Genomic DNA, 22515 nt, shown 5'->3' on the forward strand with positions numbered 1-22515 from the left:
CGGACCTGCCTGGTGTGTTCCTTGTTCTTCATGATGCTCTCTGCGCTTTTAACGGACCTCTGAGACTATCACAGTGTAGGTGCATTTATACGGAGACTTGATTACACACAGGTGGATTGTATTTATCATCATTAGTCATTTAGGTCAACATTGGATCATTCAGAGATACTCACTGAACTTCTGGAGAGAGTTTGCTGCACTGAAAGTAAAGGGACTGAATAATTTTGCACGCCCAATTTTTCAGTTTTTGATTTGTTAAAAAAGTTTGAAATATCCAAAAAATGTCGTTCCACTTCATGATTGTGTCCCACTTGTTGTTGATTCTTCACAAAAAAATACAGTTTTATATCTTTATGTTTGAAGCCTGAAATGTGGCAAAAGGTCGCAAAGTTCAAGGGGGCCGAATACTTTCGCAAGGCACTGTATTTACCATATCATATGGAGACAAACATAAACCTTTTACCTTATCATAAGTAGACATCATTGCAAATGATTAAATCCTTCCAATAGAAATAAAAAAAAACTAGTTACGAATTTAACTTAAATGAGTTTACTCTTCACATGGGATAATTTCACTGCACAACAAAAGAAAGGTAATATTGAATGATCCCCAATGATCCAACGCATCTCCCAAAAACATTTTCAATGTACATTCTTAAAATGATAGTCTAGAAACTAAAGCTTTGGTTGTCTTGCTCTAGGGCTTCCATGTCTTCTCCCTGGACCTCCTCAATGTCCACCTATTGAACATCAGACTCTGAGGCCTCATCTTCACTGTCACTTTGCAACCTTGTTGAGGATGGCTCGTTGTCAAAAAGCCTAAAATTTGACCGGATGGCCACCAATTTTTCAACCCTTCTATTGGTCAGCCTGTTGCGTGCTTTGGTGTGTGTGTGTGTGTGTTCCCAAACAAGGACCGGTTGTGCTCTGAGGAGGCTGATGTTGGTGAGATTTGGAGGATGATGGAGGCAACAGGGGAAAGATCCTCAGATCCACAAAGTCCCTTCCACCAGGTGGCTGATGAGATATGTTGGCATGACTGCCATATTGCATCTCCATCCCAAAGTGCTTGCTTGGAAGTGTACTTCGCCAGACTGCCAAGAACCTTGCCCTCATCCAGGCCAAGGTGGCGAGACACGGTAGTGATGAAACCATGGGCCTTGTTGAGCTCTGCACCAGACAGGATGCTCTTGCCAGCATTGTGTATGGGCTCCAGACAGAAGTCTTCATGCTTTTTGATGTATTTCAGAACTGCGACTTCCTCTGCTTGGAGCAACAGTGAAGTGGGCAGGGCAGTACGGATTTCTTCTCTTATACCTGCAAGCAGAGTCAGAACATCAGACAGGATGGCATTGTCTCCCTCAATCCGTGCAATGGCTACTGCTCTAGGTTTCAGGAGTTTCAGGCTGATCTATTTTGGGAGAGAGTGGTAAGCATACCGCTATCCCAAAATACATCATCCATGAGGATCCTCTTGATGGGGGTGTCCACAATTGGCCCAGCATCGTCCGGGTTGGGCTGGGGTAGGGGTAGCCAGGTGGAAAGCATGGCCAGCCGTAGAGAAATGCTTATTGAAATTCTCAATTATAGTGGATTTATTGGTGGTGACTGTTTCCTAGCCTCAGAGCAGTGGGCAGCTGGGAGGAGGTGCTTTTATTCTCCATGGACTTTACAGTGTCCCAGAAGTTTTTTGAGTTAGTACTACAGGATGCAAATTTCTGTTTGAATAAGCTAGCCTTAGCTTTCCTAACTGCCTGTGTATATTTGTTCCTAACTTCCCTGAAAAGTTGCATATCGTGGGGTCTATTCGATGCTAATGCAGAACGCCACAGGATGTTTTTGTGCTGGTCAAGGGCAGAAAGGTCTGGAGTGAACTAATGACTATATCTATTCCTAGTTCAACATTTTTTGAATGGGGTATGCTTATTTAAGATGGTGAGGAAGGCACTTTTAAAGAATAGCCAGGCATCATCTAACGACGGGATGAGGTCAATGTCATTCCAGGATACCCCAGCCAGGTCGATTAGAAAGGCCTGCTCGCAGAAGTGTTTTAGGGAGCATTTGACAGTGATAAGGGGTGGTCGTTTGGTTGCAGACCCATTACGGATGCAGGCAATGAGGCAGTGATCGCTGAGATCTTGATTGAAAACAGCAGAGGTGTATTTGGAGGGCAAGTTAGTTGGGCACCCTCATAGATGTCATCCTGTGTTTACGGATTTGTAGTTGTACCTGGTAGGTTCATTGATCATTTGTGTGAGATTGAGGGCATCAAGCTTAGATTGTAGGATGGCCGGGGTGTTAGCATGTCCCAGTTTAGGTCACCTAGAGAAACAGAGGAGAAGCAGGATAAGAGTGCGGCTAAATGCTATACGAACTGGCCGTCTAGCACGTTCAGAACAGAGAGTAAAAGGAGCAGGTTTCTGGGCTCGATAGCATAGAATCAAGGCATAATGTACAGACAAAGGTAAGGTAGGATGTGAGTACATTGGAGGTAAACCTAGGCATTGAGTAATGATGAGAGAGATCTAGTCTCTAGAGACGTTTAAACCAGGTAATGTCATTGCATATGTAGGAGGTGGAACAACATGGTTTGTTAAGGCATATTGAGCAGGGCTAGATGCTCTACAGTGAAATAAGACAGTAATCACTAACCAGGACAGTAATGGACGAGGCATATTGATATTAGAGAGAGGCATGCGTAGCCAAGTGAACATATGGGTCCAGTGACTGGTTGGGCTGACTGGGGACACGGCGATTCAGACAGTTAGCAGGCCGATGCTAGCAAGCTAACAGTTAGTAGGCAGGTTCTAAACAAGCTAGCAGTTAGCAGACCGGGTTAGCAAGCAAGCAGTTAGCAGGCAAGCTAGCTGTTAGCAGACCAGGGCTAGCAAGTTAGCCTTTAGGGGACATTGTGATGGGGCTAAGTCTGTTTTTGCCTCTTCGTGCGGTGACGTCGATAGACCAGTCGTGGAATTAGTAGGGTTCCAGGTAGCTCTAGGTAGCTAGCAGGTTAGCAGAATGGGCCTTCAGCGGGCGTTGCACCTGAGGGGCCTGTTGGAGTCCTCGGGCAGAATTTAGCTAATTTGTCCTGGGATATAAACATTGAGTTGTTATTTTACCTGAAATTCACAAGGTCCTCTACTCCGCCAATTTATCCACACATAAAACTGTCAACTGAATCATTTCTAGTCATCTCTCTTTCTTCCAGGCCTTTTGTTCTCTTGACTTTATATTGCGATTGGCAACTTTCATAAATTAGGTGCATTACCGCCCCTGACCTTGTTCGTCTTTCAGTCACCCACGTGGGTATACCCAATGAGGAGATGGGAGAGGCAGGACTTGCAGCGCGATCTGCATCAGAAATAGAACTGATTTCTCTTTTAGCCCTTGGCAACGCAGACGCTCGTTGCCGCACATGAGCAGTGTGGGTGCAATAATTGAATAACATTGATTTCTAAATGTATTTTGCGACGCGAGCGGTGTGGTCAGCCTGTAAGGTTGGTTCACTCCATCATTCAAAACAAAACTGTAGGCTGCTTCTAAACAACACTGTATAACTCAAGAAGATCTAAATGCATATCCCCATGAAACTAATTGAGATCAAATGGTTGGCCTACTATATGCAGAATGGTGTTGCATGGATGTTGTACTGTTAATACTTGAAGAATTATCATGCACTATTGAATGCTATTATATACGGCTCTGTTATGTAGAATACTGTGATCATTATGTGATCTTGCAGACACTGATTAATCTTTGATCTAACTTAATTAAATGGGCACCATTTGTAGCCTGCTCTCTGCGCGTAAAGTATACACATGAATATACACATGCTCAGAATTTGATCCACACATGAGCAAAAGCTTCGGGAAGCTCCTGATATTTGAGTGCAGTGTACTAAATATCCAGAAAAATGTCAGATCGTCTGCCTTATTTTACAGCCCGGTATTCACTAGACTTCACTAGTCTCTTTGCTCTGAGTCAAACCATGGATGGTGTCCCCAACAGCGAGGACCATAGGGGATGGAGAAGATCTCTTTATGTTGGAGCGCTAATAGCTAACGGGGAACTTGTCTGTCATACCTTCAACATGCTGTCGTGTAAGAGATTTTTCTCTTGCTTCTTCATTAAAATACATGTACACACATTGGAAAGGTTTATCAACCCAGTACAATCCTCTGACCATGGGTTCAGTCCTTGCCTCAAGATATTTTATCATAGTTGTGCCTATTTTTTAAATAAATGTATGTTCCTCACCCACGAAGAAGTGAGGAAAAAGAATGTTCCTGTTTTTCGTCCTTAGCAAAGAGCAAGGAAAATGAGGCTGCTCTCTGTGACTGGGTAAAACTGGCAGCCCTGCAAATTGTTTGTTGAACCAGTAATTTGGACGATTCTATGTTCATGATTGTGAGAGTGAGGGTGGGGAAAAAAAGAGGTTGGGAGAAAGAAAAGGACTATGGGGCTGTTTTCCCAGTCAAATTAGGCAATAAGTTATTCATATCAAATTCCCTCAAATGCACCCTGAAAGAAATGCAATGCCACAGTGTTCTTGGATGGGTAAGATCTGGTGCCACGTACCCGGATGTCCCCACAGTTTAAAATGCAAGTTGTAGGACAAAGAACTTGAAGTAGAAGTTTTCTAAGACTATTGTTCATCACGGATCCACCTGGACCTGATCCAGGACCCGAGCCGATCCAGAATTCTAAATGGTCTGGGTCAGATCTGATTTGTCAAGGGTCTCGGGTATATGTAATTTTAGCTGAAGGACAGGCTACTAAAACCAAGAGCCAACAGGTAGGCAAGCTGCTACTTAATATTCTGAATTGAGTTATTATTTGTAACTGTAGCATGAGTAAGCACAGGCACTGCAGCCTCAGTTAGCCTAGCTATCGTTAGCTAGCTTAACTAGCTTCTCCCGGTTTGATGAAGTCCAAGACTGGTACTATGTAATCATATATGATGATAAATAACCTAGCTATGGCAGCTATAAGTCTACTAAGGCGCGAGTCGACTTGTTTGGTTGCTGTCCCTCACGCCCTCCTCCCTGCTTCCCATGTCACTCGCTCAAAGTACGGCCCTTCCCCCACCTGTTAGAGCGGCACCACCCTTCCGCATGTGCTTCATCAGCTCCGCTTAGTAAAGTAGCCTAAATTACTTTTATGCTGCTTCCCTCACTCGGATCGGACCATGTCTGGATCCGACCAGGTCTATACGGAACGGGTCTAGTTGTCCTTGGGTCTGTTCGGAATGCGTCTCTATATTAAAAATAAATTATGCATATCGGGTCCGGGTGGGAAAGCCCCAGGTCCATTTTGCAACTGGTCCAAATTGTGATTTAACTTGTTTTTGAGAAACTTACAGCAAATCACTTCCTCATCCTTGTTTTGTAGTATGGGGGCCCTGAAAAATCATGAACAAAGGCTCCAAAAACACGCAAATACATCCTTTTAGAAACAACACAGCTCTCAGTATAGTGATTTTTTTTGTATTTATTTTGTATTTTTATTTCACCTTTATTTAACCAGGTAGGCTAGTTGAGAACAAGTTTTCATTTACAACTACGACCTGGCCAAGATAAAGCATAGCAGTGTGAACAGACAACACAGAGTTACACATGGAGTAAACAATTAACAAGTCAATAACACAGTAGGAAAAAAAAAGTCTATATATGTTGTGTGCAAAAGGCATGAGGAGGTAGGCGAATAATTACAATTTTGCAGATTAACACTGGAGTGATAAATGATCAGATGGTCATGTACAGGTAGAGATACTGGTGTGCAAAAGAGCAGAAAAGTAAATAAATATAAACAGTATGGGGATGAGGTAGGTAAATTGGGTGGGCTATTTACCGATAGACTATGTACAGCTGCAGCGATCGGTTAGATGCTCAGATAGCAGATGTTTGAAGTTGGTGAGGGAGATAAGTCTCCAACTTCAGCGAATTTTGCAATTCGTTCAAGTCACAGGCAGCAGAGAACTGGAACGAAAGGCGGCCAAATGAGGTGTTGGCTTTAGGGATGATCAGTGAGATACATCTGCTGGAGCGCGTGTTACGGGTGGGTGTTGCCATCGTGACCAGTGAACTGAGATAAGGCGGAGCTTTACCTAGCATGGACTTGTAGATGACCTGGAGCCAGGCGACGAATATGTAGCGAGGGCCAGCCGACTAGAGCATACAGGTCGCAGTGGTGGGTGGTATAAGGTGCTTTAGTAACAAAACGGATGGCACTGTGATCAACTGCATCCAGTTTGCTGAGTAGAGTATTGGAAGCTATTTTGTAGATGACATCGCCAAAGTCGAGGATCGGTAGGATAGTCAGTTTTACTCAGGTAAGTTTGGCGGCGTGAGTGAAGGAGGCTTTGTTGCGGAATAGAAAGCCGACTCTATATTTGATTTTAGATTGGAGATGTTTGATATGAGTCTGGAAGGAGAGTTTACAGTCTAGCCAGACACCTAGGTACTTAGGTAGATAATGTACTTAGGTGTCTTATAGATGTCCACATATTGATGCGGGTCTTTAAATGTCTTTAAATGTACATTATCTGTGTAGCCTGCTTTTACAGGTAACTGCCAAAATAATGGAAACACCAACATATGAAGTGTCTTATAGGGCGCTGAGCCGCCAGAACAGTTTCAATGCGCCTGTCCATAGATTCTACAAGTGTCTGGAACTTCCTGTGTGGAAGCACCCTGTGCTTTCAATATTCTTTGTATCCCTCATTTACTCAAGAGTTTCCTTTATATTGGCAGTTACTTGTATAATTGTGGTATCGCGGATAAAGTTCAGAATGACACAATTTCATTACCCCTGCTTGACAATTATTTTGAAAAAGAAAAATGGATTTTTGTCCCTGCAAAATTGGTCTTCTCTCTTAGCCATAGAGGGCAAAGCAGTATGTCAGCCACTCAGCGAACAATGTAAACATTGTCAGCATCAATATGGTGAGGCGTTGAGTCAAGCGGGACAGTCACAGGTAAAATGGGGGAGGCATCAAGAAAGCACTGGGCTGAGAATAGCGCTATCTTTGTAGCTACCCTTCTAGTTTCCTCATTCCTGCTGTGACCCCTCAACTACAGCCACTTTGCTCCATTTTTTCCTCATTTTCTGAATCATAGTTGTTGTCTTGTATGAGGAAACATTTTCTATTGTGCCCCTTTTGCCAGTCAGTATGGTCATCACAATGGCAGGGCAAGGGCTCTTGATGCTCATAGCCAATGGAATGTTCTGCCTCCCACCCTCATTGCATCACTTACATAACCTGTCAGCTTCTGTTTTGGCGCACCACACCAGTCAGAGAACTAGCCTATTAATTTATTCCTTCTCTACTTATGTCACTCAAATTGATAGTCCTTGTCCCAGACAGAATTTCTCTCAGCAATTTGTGCAGTCTATGCCTTTCGCATGCAGTCATTATTTTATATTCTTGTGAAAGTTTTAAAGTAATCGCAACTTGCTTCAAAACCACACTGTCCAATTCGGAGTGTTCATTGTCTAGAAAGTTGCCTACTTATGTCAAATCCAACCCAATGACTTAATGACAAGGGTTCTCTCTGAATATTTTCACTGTTAGTCAGAAAAGAGAATGTTTTAACGAATGACCATCAGCAGCTGGAATGTTTTTATTTTCTTTCTTTACTGAAATACATGAACATTGTATAGAATAAATACTGCCTGTATTTAATTTGATATCTAGTCTATTTGTAATGCATACTATTGAATAGGTATTTCTAAAAGGGCATTCAAACTCTCAGCAGTTAGGCTATTAGATGAATGTGGAAGAAAAGTGGGTAACATAGGGTATGTGACTGAAATCCCTTTACTTTAGGAATCGATTTGTGAAAAAGTAGCCTAAGTATAATGCTTTAGGAATTAGCCTGACAATCACATGGCATTTTACCTACCTTGTAGAGAGGTTAGTTCTGACTGTCAACAGTAGTGTTTTGAAAACCATGCCTTAGGCTTAAGTTTTTTTAAATGAAAAAATGCATTCCAGACACAAGCCACATATCAGTCAAAGCATACATGAAGGGTACCCTCGCATTTTGTCTCAGCCATGAAATTGTGTTCTCCATCTGCTTCCATTCCTGCCCGGTGATGACAAAGTGCGGCGCTAACCCAAGTGGTGGTAACCCAAGAACTCCATCTATATCTCCCCTCCAGGGAATTTCACAAATGAAAACAATTCACTTCGGGGTGAAGGAGATGGAGTAGCCTATGCCAGCATTTTGCAGAGTGGTCCACCAGCCATATGCTTAGAAGTTTTATCTGGTTGAAATTTCCAGAGAGAAATGCTTCTCACTGCCTGTTAACGTAGCAAGAGGGAAGTTTAGCCCTGATGTCTCCCAAAGCTGCTGAAGTCAGGCTACCCCCTGGGCAGTTTCTGGCAGTGCTAGATTGGACTGTAAAATGAAACATAAATATCAGGATGTAGCAATAGCCTCTTTGGGAAAAAGAGCTTAAAATGGTTTTATATTGCAATACTTACCCCCCCCCCTAAAAGGCTTTAACTCTTAGGCTACTTGCCAAGCAAACAGCAGCAGACAAGTTTTGGTTTGGAATTCTGGGGACTGACAAGCTCTAGTCACTTAAGGGTTTTTCCAGTATTTCCATAAAATGAAATATTTTGAGGTTGAAAATGTATCTGAGCAAATTAGTGAGTACAGCTCCTGGGTTGATTTAGATTTGTGGACAATGTGATAGCCCTAACTAACTAACCAACTGTCCCTCTTTACCGTGTCTCTCAGGGATGGCTGGTAAAGCTAGACTCCATGAAGTCCTAGCTCTGAGTCTGTCCAGGCTCTGAGTGGAGGCACTTTCGCTCTGGCAGAATGAGACTGCAAGGGTGGCCCCAGCGGTCCATGTGAAGAAGAAGTGGAAGAAGGAGAGGATGGGTGTCAATGCCTCCAGCTATCCCCATTCGTGCTCACCCCGATTTGGTAGCAACTCACAGAGCCAGCAGACGTTTATAGGTGAGTGCTTCTATTGTATTTGTCCCTTATACCCTCATGCTGGAGTCAAAGGAATCCAATGCAACCCACTTTTAAACTAAATGTGAAAATGTAGCCTATTGGTTTTAAAACAACTAAGGTCACTCTGAACATTCACAGCAGAACAAAAATGATGCTTCACAATAGGTGACTGAATGGGGGTACTAATGTATTGTTGCCTACTTTTATAAAAAATAAATAGTTGCGTAGTAGCCTATGTTTTCTAGTTTGTTTGGTAAAACAATCAAAGATCAACAGTCTTTCGGTTGAGAGAAGTCTACTAAAAGGCAAAGCCAAGGCATTAATCTCGTTTTTCAAAACCCCCCTAGAGTCGATTTCCTTGGCCCCGTGGAATTCTTATTATAATAAAAAAAATCCCCATCAAAATCCGTCTAAGATAGAGATATCTTTTTATTTATTGGATGCGTCTCAATCCACTGCATCCGCCAATATCGCCCTTCCGCATCTGCGGTGGCAGAGCTACAGCGGTTTTTGTCAGACCATGAGATATCCCAAAAATGTGTCTTCTCACGAAATCGTCTGTAGCGCCCGAACGGTTTGGCCTATGAAATATTATGTCAGAAAGGTGACCTGATAGAAAGATGAGACTCTCACGAACACGATGGTGTTCTCCATTTTGCGCTACTACCCCTAACAAGCGTCACAGGACTTGTCTGAAGTCGGTACTGCAGATCTGCCCATTTCTGTCTGTAGCGTCCGAACAGTTTGGGTTACACATTAAAGGCTTCCAAATGCTTCCTAGCCAAAACAGTTTGGGAGAGTTTGTGCATTTATTATGAAGACATTTTGTGACGTTTTTGTTGGTTTTCGACTTCGATAAAACATTTTTTTTGCTGTTCAGGCACTTTTTTTCTTTCTTGATGCAAGCAGAAGTCTGTATCCGAAGTCTACGCCGCTTCGTCTGTGATTGGTCAACAGTAGGGATTCTTCAATAAAGTCTGTTGTCATTCAACGAGAGACGACTCATTTTCATGCTCATTTTTTCATTGCGAAATACTGCATCAAACATCTTAGTTAGATGTAAAAATCTCCTCTGCAGAAACGTCAAAATTAATAAAAGATTTCTTGAGTTATCTTACATTAATTCTAACTATTTTGAAGAAGTATATACTGTTATGGTGTCTCAAAATGGAGAAACAGTACTATTGCCACTTTCTAATTTCTCAAGTGAAGGTCTTTTAAGGGAGTATGGTGGCACACTCGTTCAGTTCGCCTAACTGACTTTGGCTAGCCGCCAGCCGTACTGACGCCTTAATATGACTCCTCTATGGAAAGGTGAGTCTCACAAACACGTACATGTTGTTTTGCTCTAGAATGAACATAACCCTCCTCACAAGACTCATCTGAAGGTACTCCGGTACAAGTTTTAAAAAATATATGGAAGTACAGAGAGCTCCAAAAGTATCGGTACAATGACCACTTTGTTGTTGTTTTGGTTCTGTACTCCATCACTTTGGATTTGAAATGACTGAGGTTTAAGTGCAAGACTGTCAGCTTTAATTTGAGGGTATTGTCATCCATATCGGGTGAACCGTTTACCAAATGTATGGGAACATTCACTTGTGTGTTAATGTAGTCAACAGTTTAGTATTTTGGCCCATATTCCTAGCATGCAATGATTACATCAAGCTTGTGACTCTACCAACTTGTTGGATGCATTTACTGTTTGTTTTGGTTGTGTTTCAGGTTATTTTGTGCGCAATAGAAATGAATGGTAAATAATGTATTGTGTAATTTTGGAGTCACCTTTATTGTAAATAAGAATAAAATATGTTTCTAAATACTTCTACATTAAGGTGGATTCTACCATGATTATGGATAGTCCTGAATTGATTGTGAGTAATGATGATTGAGAAAGTTACAGATGCACAAATGTCATACCCCCAAGATATGCTAACCTTCTCACCATTGCAGTAGCTGGGGAGGTTCCATTTTTTTGTTGGGGGTATGATATTTTTGTGTCCAACTTTCTCACTCATCGTTATTCACGATTCATGGTAGCGTCCATATTAATGTAGAATTGTTTAGAAACGTATTGATATTCTAACATACAAGTCTGATCCACATCTTGCACAAGGGCTTTAATTGAAATTGTACAAATCTTAATTTAAAAGCAATCAACTTGTGAACAAAGTTGTTCACATTTTGTTTATTAGGACAACGATTTGGACCGGAACTTTTCATAAAATATTCTGTAATTGGCATTCGGCAGTGAACACCAGCTGGGGATGCAGGGCTCGAGAGAGTAACTCCTTTTCATCATCCCAGAATCGTCCTGAAGTGGAATTTCCACCGTCACAAATTGAAAATGAACCGTCCCAAATTAAAATACTTGTTTTTTTAATAATGTAGGATAATTAACATTAACGTCTAAAGGCTTTATTCTTTCAACATAGGCTCACAAGGCATGGTTCATTCAGATGAAATGGTTACAAGAAAGGAGAGAAGGCCAGTGCCCGTTCCGCACCCACATCACCCACCTTGCAATCTGAGCGGAGGCAGTCCGCATTTTTAAACAATTAAGTATATGGTTAAATTGTTTAAAACCTAGATGTTTTATGTCATTTTACGAGGCATGTCTTGTTTGAAAGTAGCCCAGACAAAATCCGACCATAGAAATGTTGAGGAAATTATTTTATGAACACTTCCTCATATGCCATTGAAACCAGGATTTATCTTGTGTTCTATTGATTTTCAATTAAACTTTCTTAAATTGTCCAGCAGCCAAATGCACAATCCTAGTCATATTAGCAACCCATGCTAGTTGTTGCATCTTTACATCTCCCCATTTATACATTTCTAATCAATTGTTTTCATCTCTTTCACATGAAACTGGTATGTGCAGTGTGCTTTTGAGAATGTTTTTTCCCCCCTGCTAATTGCATTTTGGAACATTTGTGCATAGCCTACTGCTGTGTGCGCATTGCTGCACTTATAAAAGTTCTGATCTGTTGCATCAGCCTAATATGTGATGTACAGTGGTTGTATTAATTTAGCATCTATTGTCCCAGAACTGTCCCAGTCTGTTTTTAACTGTCCCAGACATATCTTTTTTGGGGCCGACGGGCCGACCTTAATTTCGAGCAATGGCTGGGGGACCATTCCTTCCTTTCATAGTGGCTGCCACAAAGTGTTTCAAGTAATGTTAATTTCTAGGTATTTCAAATTAATAAAATGTCATGTTTGGCATTGCCATAAGATGAAAGCCTTTTAAGAATTTGCAGTAATTGGACACTGACCTTACAGGTGATTAGCACCATTTTAATGTAAAACAATCACAATGAGGTACTTAAAGGAGAAGTTGACCTAAAATCCTAAATTCTCTAGGTGATTCCATACATTGAAACTCGTTAGGTGGAGTTTGCCTTCTCCCCTTCTCTTTCCCTGCAGTCTAGAACTGGAAAGCTGCAAAAATGGGTCATGTGATGTCTTTGTACACTGCTAACTCTGCTCTGTTGACAACAACCTACAAACATGTCTGACAATGAAATATACGCAAGTGATGAAGAGTACTACTGGAGGTCTGCCGATTTTGTTTATTATCTTCAATAAAATATTGACCATGGAACTAAAAGTAATTATATTTTTAGGATATTCATGGCCACTATCGACAGCGGGAAGTGGGGGTTATGAATACACAGTAGACCAGAATACATGCAACCAAATAGACATATCCCAGGTTGTTTCTGGGGTCATGTATGTCACGCAAGGCTATACAGTTGTTAAAGGCATAAATGCTGTCATGCAAATGGCTTGTCAACAGATCAGATATTGATGACGATGAAAAAAAGCAAGTAGACCCGATCCTAAGTAATTAAAATGCACCAACATCTTTCATTTTTATTCTGTCTATTCTACAATGTAAGATGACAATTACTGTCCATATCCTCAACATATGCTAACTGGTAGAGCGTCTAGGCTACAACACAATAAGATCAACTCGAACTGCAATGATTAGACTACTTGCCTCCGCAAACTCGCTTTGCCCTTTCTCAAAAGCGCCTCTGTATTTTGGCACCTCACCAGATCCAGTCCATGGGAATATTTACTTAATGCCAAATCTACACTGGAGTTGCTTACTAAGACAGTGAATGTTCCTGAGTGGCCAAGTTACAGTTTTGACTTAAATCTACTTGAAAATCTATTGCAAGACCTGAAAATAGTCTAGCAATGATCAACAACCAATTTGACCAGGATTGAAGAATTTTGAAAAGAATAATGGCAAATGTTGCACAATCCAGGTGTGGGAAAGCTCTTAGAGACTCACTCAGAAAGACTCACAGCTGTAATTGCTGCCGAAGGTGCTTCCACAATGTATTGACTCGGGTGTGAATACTTATAGAAATTAGATTTCTGTATTTAATTTTTAATAAATTTGCAAAAAATACATGATTTAATTTTGTCATTATAGGGTATTGTGTGTTGATGGGTGAGGAAAAACAATTTTATACATTTTTGAATTTAGGCTCTTTCATAGTCATCGATGAAGTGCTTACTACACACACATAGATTGGCAAAATTGTCTGTAGGAGTGTTTCCTTCTGCATCTGTCTGTCTTTCAATGGAAAACAGTGACATTTTGTGCCTTCCCTAGATATCTTATATAAAGTGCAGCCAACCCCCTCCTATTAAACTCACATCTGTGACGTCAAGTTCCAAGTAAGGCCATATACGTCAGAGTTGCCCCATGAGAGCACACATGCAGAGTTGTTACCCATCTCCACTGTTGCAGTCAGCAGTCAACATGAAATAATGATATAGAAATAATTGCAATCATTTTAGGTGGAAAAGTACACATTTCCTGGTTCAAAACCAATAGTACTTTTGATAAAAATTCAAATTGGATTCATCCACAATTCCTATATTTCTTAATCGCTCTTTGACTGACAATGGAGCAAAGCTACCAGTGCACAAAGAGTTACGTGACCTGTTTTTGTGGCTTTCCAGTTCTAGACTGCAGGGAAAGAGGGGGGGAGAAGACAAACTCCACTGAACAAAAATATAAACGGAATATGCAACAAATTCAAAGAGTTACCCTTCATAGAAGGAAATCAGTCAATTGAAATAAATTAATTAGGCCCTAATTTATGGATTTCACATGACTGGGCAGAGGCGCAGCCATGGGTGGGCCTTGGAGGGTATAGGCCCACCCCCTGGGGAGCCAGGCCCAGCCAATCAGAATGAGTATTACCGACATAAGTCCTCCTCAGCACCCGGATGCCGGATGTGGAGGTCCTGAGCTGTAATGGTTGTGAGGCCGGTTGGACATATTGCCAAATTCTTTAAAACAACGTGGAGGCGGTTTATGGTATAGAACTTAATATTAAATTATCTGGCAACAGCTCTGTAGGATATTCCTGCAGTCAGCATGCCAATTGCATGCTCCGTCAAAATTTGAGACATCTGTGGCATTGTTGTGGAAACACTGCACATTTTAGTGGCCTTTTTATTGTCCCCAGCACAAGGTGTATCTGTGGCAAAGGAGAAATGCTCACTAACAGAGATGTAAACAAATTTGTCCACAATTTCAGTTAAATATGCTTTTTATGTAAATGAAACATTTCTGGGTTCTTTTATTTCAGCTCATGAAACACGGGCCCTTGGCATGTTATGTTTTTATTTTTATTCAGTACAGTTTCAAAACATGTAATCACTTGGGACATTTTGGTTTTTAGGTCAACTTCCTCTTTAATCCTCTTAAAAATTATTTCAAAAATGGTTAATTGGACCTTTTAAATAAGATTGTCTTCTCAGAACTAACAATCACCAATTAAAATTCAGCAGGTTTTTTTGCCATGGCATGGGGGCCCCTATTGATTTTGTTATAATGTTTGAGTCACTCAAATGGAACATGACATAAACCATGGCAAAATGTGTAGAATAGCAGGAAATTTGCTTTAAAGGGGCAAAATTTGTCTCTGCGGCCAAGAGGGCTTCTCCATTTTTTGGTTGGAAACTTTTGATTCTTTTTTTTATCCTAAAAAAACCCTGAGTTAAAAGGTTGATATCTTATCTCAGTCAGGGATTTGCCCTAAAACCAGATATATATATAACATGAATTATAAGTTGGCTCATCATTATTTATGGATTATTATTAAATCTAATTCGTAGACTACTACTCTGTTGCTCACCCACCAATTCTGTATGTTACTGTCTCCTTTCAGGGACATCCTCTTATGGCTCCCAGGGCTATGGAGGAGAGGGGAAGCTCTACAGCCTGGAGTCTGGCCCCGAGAAGCCCCAGGACAAGAAGAAGAAGAGCTCGGGCCTAGCCACTCTCAGGAGGAGATTCATCAAGCGCCGCAAGTCCAGCCGCTCGGCCGACCACGTGCGACAGATGCGCGAGCTCCTCTCATGTTGGGATGTGCGTGACGCAAATGCCCTGGTTGAGGAATACGAGGGCACAGCAGCTCTCAAGGAGCTGAACCTGCAGGCGGGACTGGCGCGGGCTGAGGCCCGGAGCCTGCAGCGCGACCTGGCCGCCCTCTACCAGCACAAGTACTGCACGGACGTGGACCTCATCTTCCAGGATTCCTGCTTCCCTGCGCACCGTGCTGTGCTGGCTGCCCGCTGCCCCTTCTTCAAGACGCTGCTGTCGTCGTCGCCAGGCTACGGTGCTGAGGTGCTCCTGGACGTGGGCACAGCAGGCATGGACGCGGCCATGTTCTCGGCACTGCTGCACTACCTGTACACGGGCGAGCTGGGCCCAGAGGTGGATGCGCGGCTGCGGAACATGGACGTGCTGGTGCGCCTGAGCGAAGAGTTTGGCACACCCAGCTCACTGGAGGAGGACATGCATGGCCTTTGCGAGCACATGTGCTTCTACGACTCACTGCTCAGCTTCTCATCTGACTCGGAGCTGGTGGAGGTCTTCAGTGCCGGGCCTGCTGTTGGGGTAGCAGCTGGGGGAGGAGGTGTAGGAGGAGGACCGGTCACCCAAGGAACCGCGGACGAAGAGCTGCGCGCCCACAAAGCGGTCCTCTCGGCCCGCTCTCCTTTCTTCCGGAACCTCCTGCAGCGGCGCATCCGCACCGGCGAGGAGATCACAGAGCGCGCTCTGCAGACGCCCACACGCATCATCCTGGATGAGTCCATCATCCCCAAGAAATATGCCCGTGTCATCTTGCACTGCATGTACACGGACGCTGTGGAGCTAGCACTGGTGCTGAGGGGAAGCCCCTCAGCGGGGAGTCTGGGGGAGGTGCAGGCCCTGGTGGCCGGAGGCAGGGGGGTTGCCAGTCGTGCTGAGGAGGCAATGGAGCTCTACCACATTGCCCTCTTCTTGGAGTTCAGCATGTTGGCCCAAGGTGAGTCTCAGAGCCCTGATTTGCTCCCCTATGTATCCTGTTCGCTAACCTCACCTCACCTTTTGTTTACCTAATGAATTCACAAGCTTTTTTTAGAGGGAGGCTAGGGGGGCTGGGAACTGGGGAAGGAGCGGCTGTTGTAGCACTCCATGCAGTGATTAATGTAGTAAAGGAATTCCCTGTAGCTCTTAAGTCAGATGTTAGCACTTTCCTTCTATTGTGGCTCTTTTTGGTACCAGTTGAGATCCAACTCTTTAGGGAGGAGGGAGTACAGAGTTTCAACATGTCTCGACGTTGCAATCTCAGTGGACGTTGTTGTTGCCTATGTTTTTTTTAATGGCCTCAATGGTCAGACAAATTGTACAGGCTTGATGGACATCTCCTTAAGAGTTTGGGTTTCAATCAATGATGTAGCTTTGTGTTTACGACCCTCTTGGAAATGAATCTAGGTAAAGACTGACACACACATACACCTTTTGGGCATTGGAAGTAAACACTTAGGCTAAGCATTGTGATTTCTGAATAAGGCCTATCTCCTCTTATTCAAAAAGCTGGTCGAGAATGGATTAGTCAGGGAGGAGGATTTATATTTATGTGACCCTCCTCCCTGGGGCGGCAGGTAGCCTAGTGGTTTGAGTGTTGGACTAGTACCCGAAAGGTTGCAAGATCGAATCCCCAAACTGACAAGGTCGTTCTCTGTCGTTCTGCCCCTGAACAAGGCAGTTAACCCACTATTCCCCAGTAGGCTGTCATTGAAAATAAGAATTTGTTCTTAACTGTCTTGCCTAGTTAAATAAAGGTAAAATAAAATAAACCTTGCCAACATGAATGATGCTTAATCCATTGCAGGTTTGATTTAACTCGTTTCACTTTGTCGATGGATTTTATTTTTGTTGTTTATTTAGGGAATCCACCAAGACCAGCACAGCCATGCTGTCCCTGACATTTTGAGGTAGACAATGAAACGTTTCCCTAGAAAGCAAAAAAAAAATGATTGCTTTCAGGTCACAGTACAATCACTGCCGATCTCCATGTAAGGATTCAGTTTGCCTCCCCGTCAGCATCAATAGGTAATGGATATCGATCTGATGGTGCCTGTAATCTTTTCTAATGTTTTCTCCTCTAGCTTTTGGTTTTCAATTCGAAATATCCCATTCTGCTAGTGACAGCAAGGCTAGGCAAAGCAACCATTTGTCATTACATTATTTTAAGGATTACTTCAGTTTTTCACTTTCTCAATGGAAAGTTTTAATGTGTCATAGTACACATAGTTGTGTTTAAGGAAGGTGGATGACAGGGCAGAGTTATGGGTGCAAAACAAGACGTCAAGAGGATTGTGGTATTTGGAGTTTGTCCCTCCATAAGAGTTAATTACATTTACATTTGAGTAATTTAGTAGATGCTGTTATCCAGAGCGACTTTGTTGGTGCATTCACCTTAAAACTAGAATTCATAGTTGCTACATCCATTTTTGGACCTATAAATTAATGCTATATAGGCTACCCATTGATTATTGAAGGATATAATTGAAATGCCTCATGAGTTGTACCCTAGCACAACCCAAAATATGTTCATTATACTCCAATGTTTGTAAATAAAAAGTGTAGCTATATCCTCAAAACATGGTTAATACTATAATGTTGATATCATTGATGGTCAGTCCTTGCATACATAGCTCTCACTTTGAATTTGAGTGGTTACATTTCTCCAGGCCCATTCTCAGCAATTTACCAAAACACAGGTGGGTGACCGCTTTATTGTTAAATAAGCGATTCCAGCTTTAAGATAACGAGGTGATACAATCCAGAGTTGTAGTACATTTTCCTCAATAAAGAAGTTATCAGCAGAGTCTGCTAGTATAGAAAAAGACTTGCAGTTATTATTATATTTTTTTGGGGGGGGGGATTGAGGTGTCTTATTTAAGATACTCTTTGATGAGGTAGGGTTTCAAACGTTTTCAGAAATGTTAGGGATGTGACAAACTGACAATTTTTCAGCTGCATTGTGAATTCACGGTTTGTGTCTGTGCTTCCCTTTCAGATGGTTAAGAATTGCACCTCAATTCCACCTCCCAAAGTTAGCATTTAATTCTTAACTTCTCAAAGTTTTGCTATACAGGACTTCGCTGGTGTCCTTGCCTTTCTCTGCCATTTTTACAACTGTTGACGACAATGACATAATGGTAGAGAGTCGACTTCAAAATAATGAATTCCTTGCACGTCGTCTCCTACTATTATCCCATTCAGTATTTTTGGAACCGGAGGAGACTTAGTTGCCATACTTCCAAGAACACAAACACTTGCATCTAAGCTATCAAAGGACAGAGAGAGGGGGAAGGGGCACAGTATAGGCAGATCGACCACCAGGCACACAGTCAGAACTGTGCACTAGGCCTATCTATTGATTTGCAGTGTCTCACAACTTCAGTACAGCAGGGCCTATCATTTTTTACATTTTATTTAACCTTTTTTTTTACTAAGCAAGTTAGTTAAGAACAACTTGTTATTTACAATGACAGCCTAAGACAGATGCAGTGCCTTAGACCGCTGTGCCACACTGGAGCCCTATTCAATGAATTGGCTAGGATATTCTACACGCAACAGACCAAAGACTGAACACACACTTGCATCATTAGCGAAGAGAAAGAGCAGGTGAGCCAGCGTAAGAGGGAGAGGTGGGAGCAGGCAGAAAGAGCCGTGCGCCTATGTTTTGGTAATCTGTATCTCACAATGTCTTGTCTTGCATGCCTCGCAGCTAGGGTGTTATCAAACAGGCCTTCTAGTTGAGTCTAGAAAAAACGGTCAGGTAGACTCATGCTATGATCAATGAAGGCTGGGTGGTACACCGTATTTTACGATATACCGGTATTAATGCACGGACTGGTTTGGGTTTTTACTTAAGCAATAAGGCCCGAGGGGGTGTGGTATAAGGCAAATATACCACGGCTAAGGGCTGTTCTTATTGCCGACGCAACGCTGAGTGCCTGGATACAGCCCTTAGCCGTGGTATATTGGCCATATACCACAAACCCCTGAGGTGTCTTATTGCTATTATAAACTGGTTACCGATGTAATTCGAGCAGTAAAAATAGCTTTTGTCATACCTGTGGTATATGGTTTGATATACCACAGCTGTCAGCTAATCAGCATTCAGGGCTCGAACCATGCAGTTTATAATTTACCTTTTAGAACGGTATTTGAATGTTAGTTTTGTTAAATGTCGTATGCTGTGTATAATGTCCATTTTTACAGTTTACATTTCTCTCTGCTCTCTCTCCATGCTGCTTTCCACACAGACCTAGCCCCGCCTCCTGTCACTCAAGGAGTGCATTTGTTGTTGCTTGACCACAAGACACTTGCGTTCAGTTTGCATGGTCAATGCAGCAGAAGTGGGTTGCTTCTTATATTTAAATCCACTAGCATTCTATAATTACACTATTAGTTTGTGTTTCTTACATCTGCAAACAGATTTATTCTTACATCTGTAAACAGTTTCTTTTCTTAGCAAGTTGGGCCTAAATCTTGTTAATAGCTGGCTAGGTAGCTAGATAATAAATGTGATGAGTCAGAGCAAACGTAACTAGCCATACAGCCTGATAATACCAGTGATGGTGTAGACCTACATCAGCATGTTTGTGCAACAGTGTCTTCTAAATCAAAGAGGAATACGCAAAGCATGAATATGTTAGCTACGAAGCTATGAAGTAGCTAAGCGAGCATTCAATGTAGCCAAAGGTTGACGCTCTGGATAAGAGCATCAGCTAAATTACTAAAATGTAAATGTGTATGGTCCCCTAGGAAACACTTATCAACACTTTGGTTTGTACCCTGTCACAATAACTCCTCCCTGTCATTTTCATTCATTGTCATTTCAAACCACACTATGCAAAGTGCTCACTATTATATTCTAACTATAAAATTACAATAATCATTATTTTTCAGTTCACCTAAGTGTTTTGCTCTAAATCAAAGTCAAATTACAATTGCAACATTTGGTTAAAGATGAGGCCTAGAATGTTTGCCAATACCGTGCAGCCCTATGTGGAAGTGTGGAAATTATCTCAAGAGTCCAGGAAATGCAGCAATAGCTGATAATAGTTTTTGGTTGAATTGAACAGTATACAACATTCAGAATGGAGAAAGACCCATTGGTATCACTTAGAATGTACACTACATGACCAAAACTATGTGGACACCACATTATTATCTCATAAAATCATAGGCATTAATATGGAGGTGCCCCCCCTCCTGCTGCTCTGTGCTGGCCAGTGAAGTTCTTCCACACTGATCTCGACAAACCATTTCTGTATGGATCTCTCTTTGTGCACGGGGGCATTGTCATGTTGAAACAGGAAAGGGCCTTCCCCAACTTGTTGCCATAAAGTTGGAAGCACAGAATCGTCTATTGTATGCTACAGCGTTAAGATTTTCCTTCACTGGAACTAAGGGGCCTAGCCCGAACCATGAAAAACAGCCACAGGCCTTTATTCCTCCTCCACCTAGCTTTACAGTTGGCACTATGCATTGGGGCAGGTAGCGTTCTCCTGACATCCGACAAACCCAGATTTGTCTGTCAAACTGCCAGATGGTGAAGTGTGAGTCATCACTCCATAGACTGAGTTTCCACTGCTCCGGAGTTCAATAGCGACGAGCTTTACACCACTTCAGCTGACGCTTGGGATTGCATATGATAGTCTTAGGCTTGTGTGCGGCTGCTCCAACATGGAAACCCATTTCATGATGCTCCCGATGAACAGTTCTTGTGCAGATTTTGCTTCCTGCAGTTTGGAATTCTGTAGTGAGTGTTGCAATCGAGGATAGAATATTTTTACGCGCTTCAGCACTCGCCGGTCCCATTCTGTGAGCTTATGTGGCCTACCACTTTGCGGCTGAGCCGTTGTTGCTCCAAGACGTTTCCACTTCACAATAACAGCACTTACATTTGACCGGGGCAGCTCTAGTAGGGCCACAATTTTGTGAACTGACTTGTTTGAAAGGTGGCATCATGTGACGTGCCATGTTGAAAGTCACTGAGCTCTTCAGTAAGGCCATTATACTGCCAATGTTTGTCTATGAGATGCCATTATACTGCCAATGTTTGTCTATGGAGATTTCATGGCTGTGTGCTCGATTTTATACACCTGTCAGAAATGGGTGTAGCTAAAATAGCCAAATCCACTCATTTGAATGGGTGTCCATATACTTTTGTGTATGTGTTGCTACCCTAGGGTCACACACTACCCATAAAGCAAATCATTAACTTTTATTATTCAAAAACATAAAATACAGCCCCCAAAAAATACACTGTTCTGATTTGAACTTCTGTTTCAAACTCTGTCTTTATAATTATCACCCTTGAAATCCCCACATATTCACATCTCCATCACACACAGTCACAAATGAGTGTGTGTTTGATATAGATGTGAATATTAAGACCTCTCTTAATCTTTGCTGTTGGATATGTCTCCTCAGGTAACAGGTTATTAGGTTTTTGCTGGAACCAAAGCAGCCCACCCTCGTCTATAGATGAAGTGCTTTCAGCCCAGCCTGCTGCCACAGCCAGCTGCTTTGTCTCAGCCACTCACCCATCACACTGTCTCAATAGTGTGCTAATTCAGTGTCTTTCTATTCCAATTTTGTCTCAGACTCCAGGTGTCTCATTTTGTTGTGCTGTTCACTCATTGTCTCATTGGCATCTCACAGAGGTAGAATCTGGGCAATTAGATGCTGAGTGAGAAAGGGACTCAGACAGAAATAACCCGCGGAGCCACCGTCTCACTCAGCCGCTGTCAAACTGGGTCTCATTGCTGCCTCATTGAGTACCTCACAGTCTGTCTCATTGTTTTGCGCTCTGCATGCTGTCGGCTACATCTCAATCCTGTTCCATCTCATTCAGTTTCATCCTTTCACTAGAATCTGGAGTCTCTATAGAGAGATGTCACACTGGACATTTCTCCCTAAACCAAAACCTCTATATGCGGTTGTTTGTGACTGATGTACAAAGGAATAGTCACCATGAATGGCTTTTCTCTGATGTTAGTTTATAGTAGCTGACTGCACACTACCATTTCACTTCAAAACTGTTATCAAGCTCTTACAGTAACTTCAAATTACATTTAATCTCCCATTCAGCACAAGTGTTTGTTCTCCAGGGTCAGCCTTAGTTGTCATAAAGAGGCTTTCGATTTAGTGGTGGCT

At 42.3% G+C, this 22515-nt stretch overlaps 1 protein-coding gene across 3 annotated transcripts in view; it reads left to right on the forward strand.

Moving 5' to 3' along the window:
* The window catches only part of btbd7 (BTB (POZ) domain containing 7), a 134757-nt gene that overhangs the window by 66281 nt on the left and 45961 nt on the right, over nt 1-22515 (forward strand). For all 3 annotated transcript variants that reach the window (XM_042321772.1, XM_024420591.2, XM_042321771.1), the window contains exons 2-3: nt 8748-8972; nt 15176-16318. In XM_042321772.1, coding sequence (XP_042177706.1) covers nt 8891-8972; nt 15176-16318 — 1225 coding nt within the window. In that variant the 5' untranslated portion in view covers nt 8748-8890. The remainder of the gene's footprint in view (nt 1-8747; nt 8973-15175; nt 16319-22515) is intronic.

Source organism: Oncorhynchus tshawytscha, linkage group LG05 (assembly GCF_018296145.1).
Source record: "Oncorhynchus tshawytscha isolate Ot180627B linkage group LG05, Otsh_v2.0, whole genome shotgun sequence".
NCBI lineage: Eukaryota > Metazoa > Chordata > Actinopteri > Salmoniformes > Salmonidae > Oncorhynchus > Oncorhynchus tshawytscha.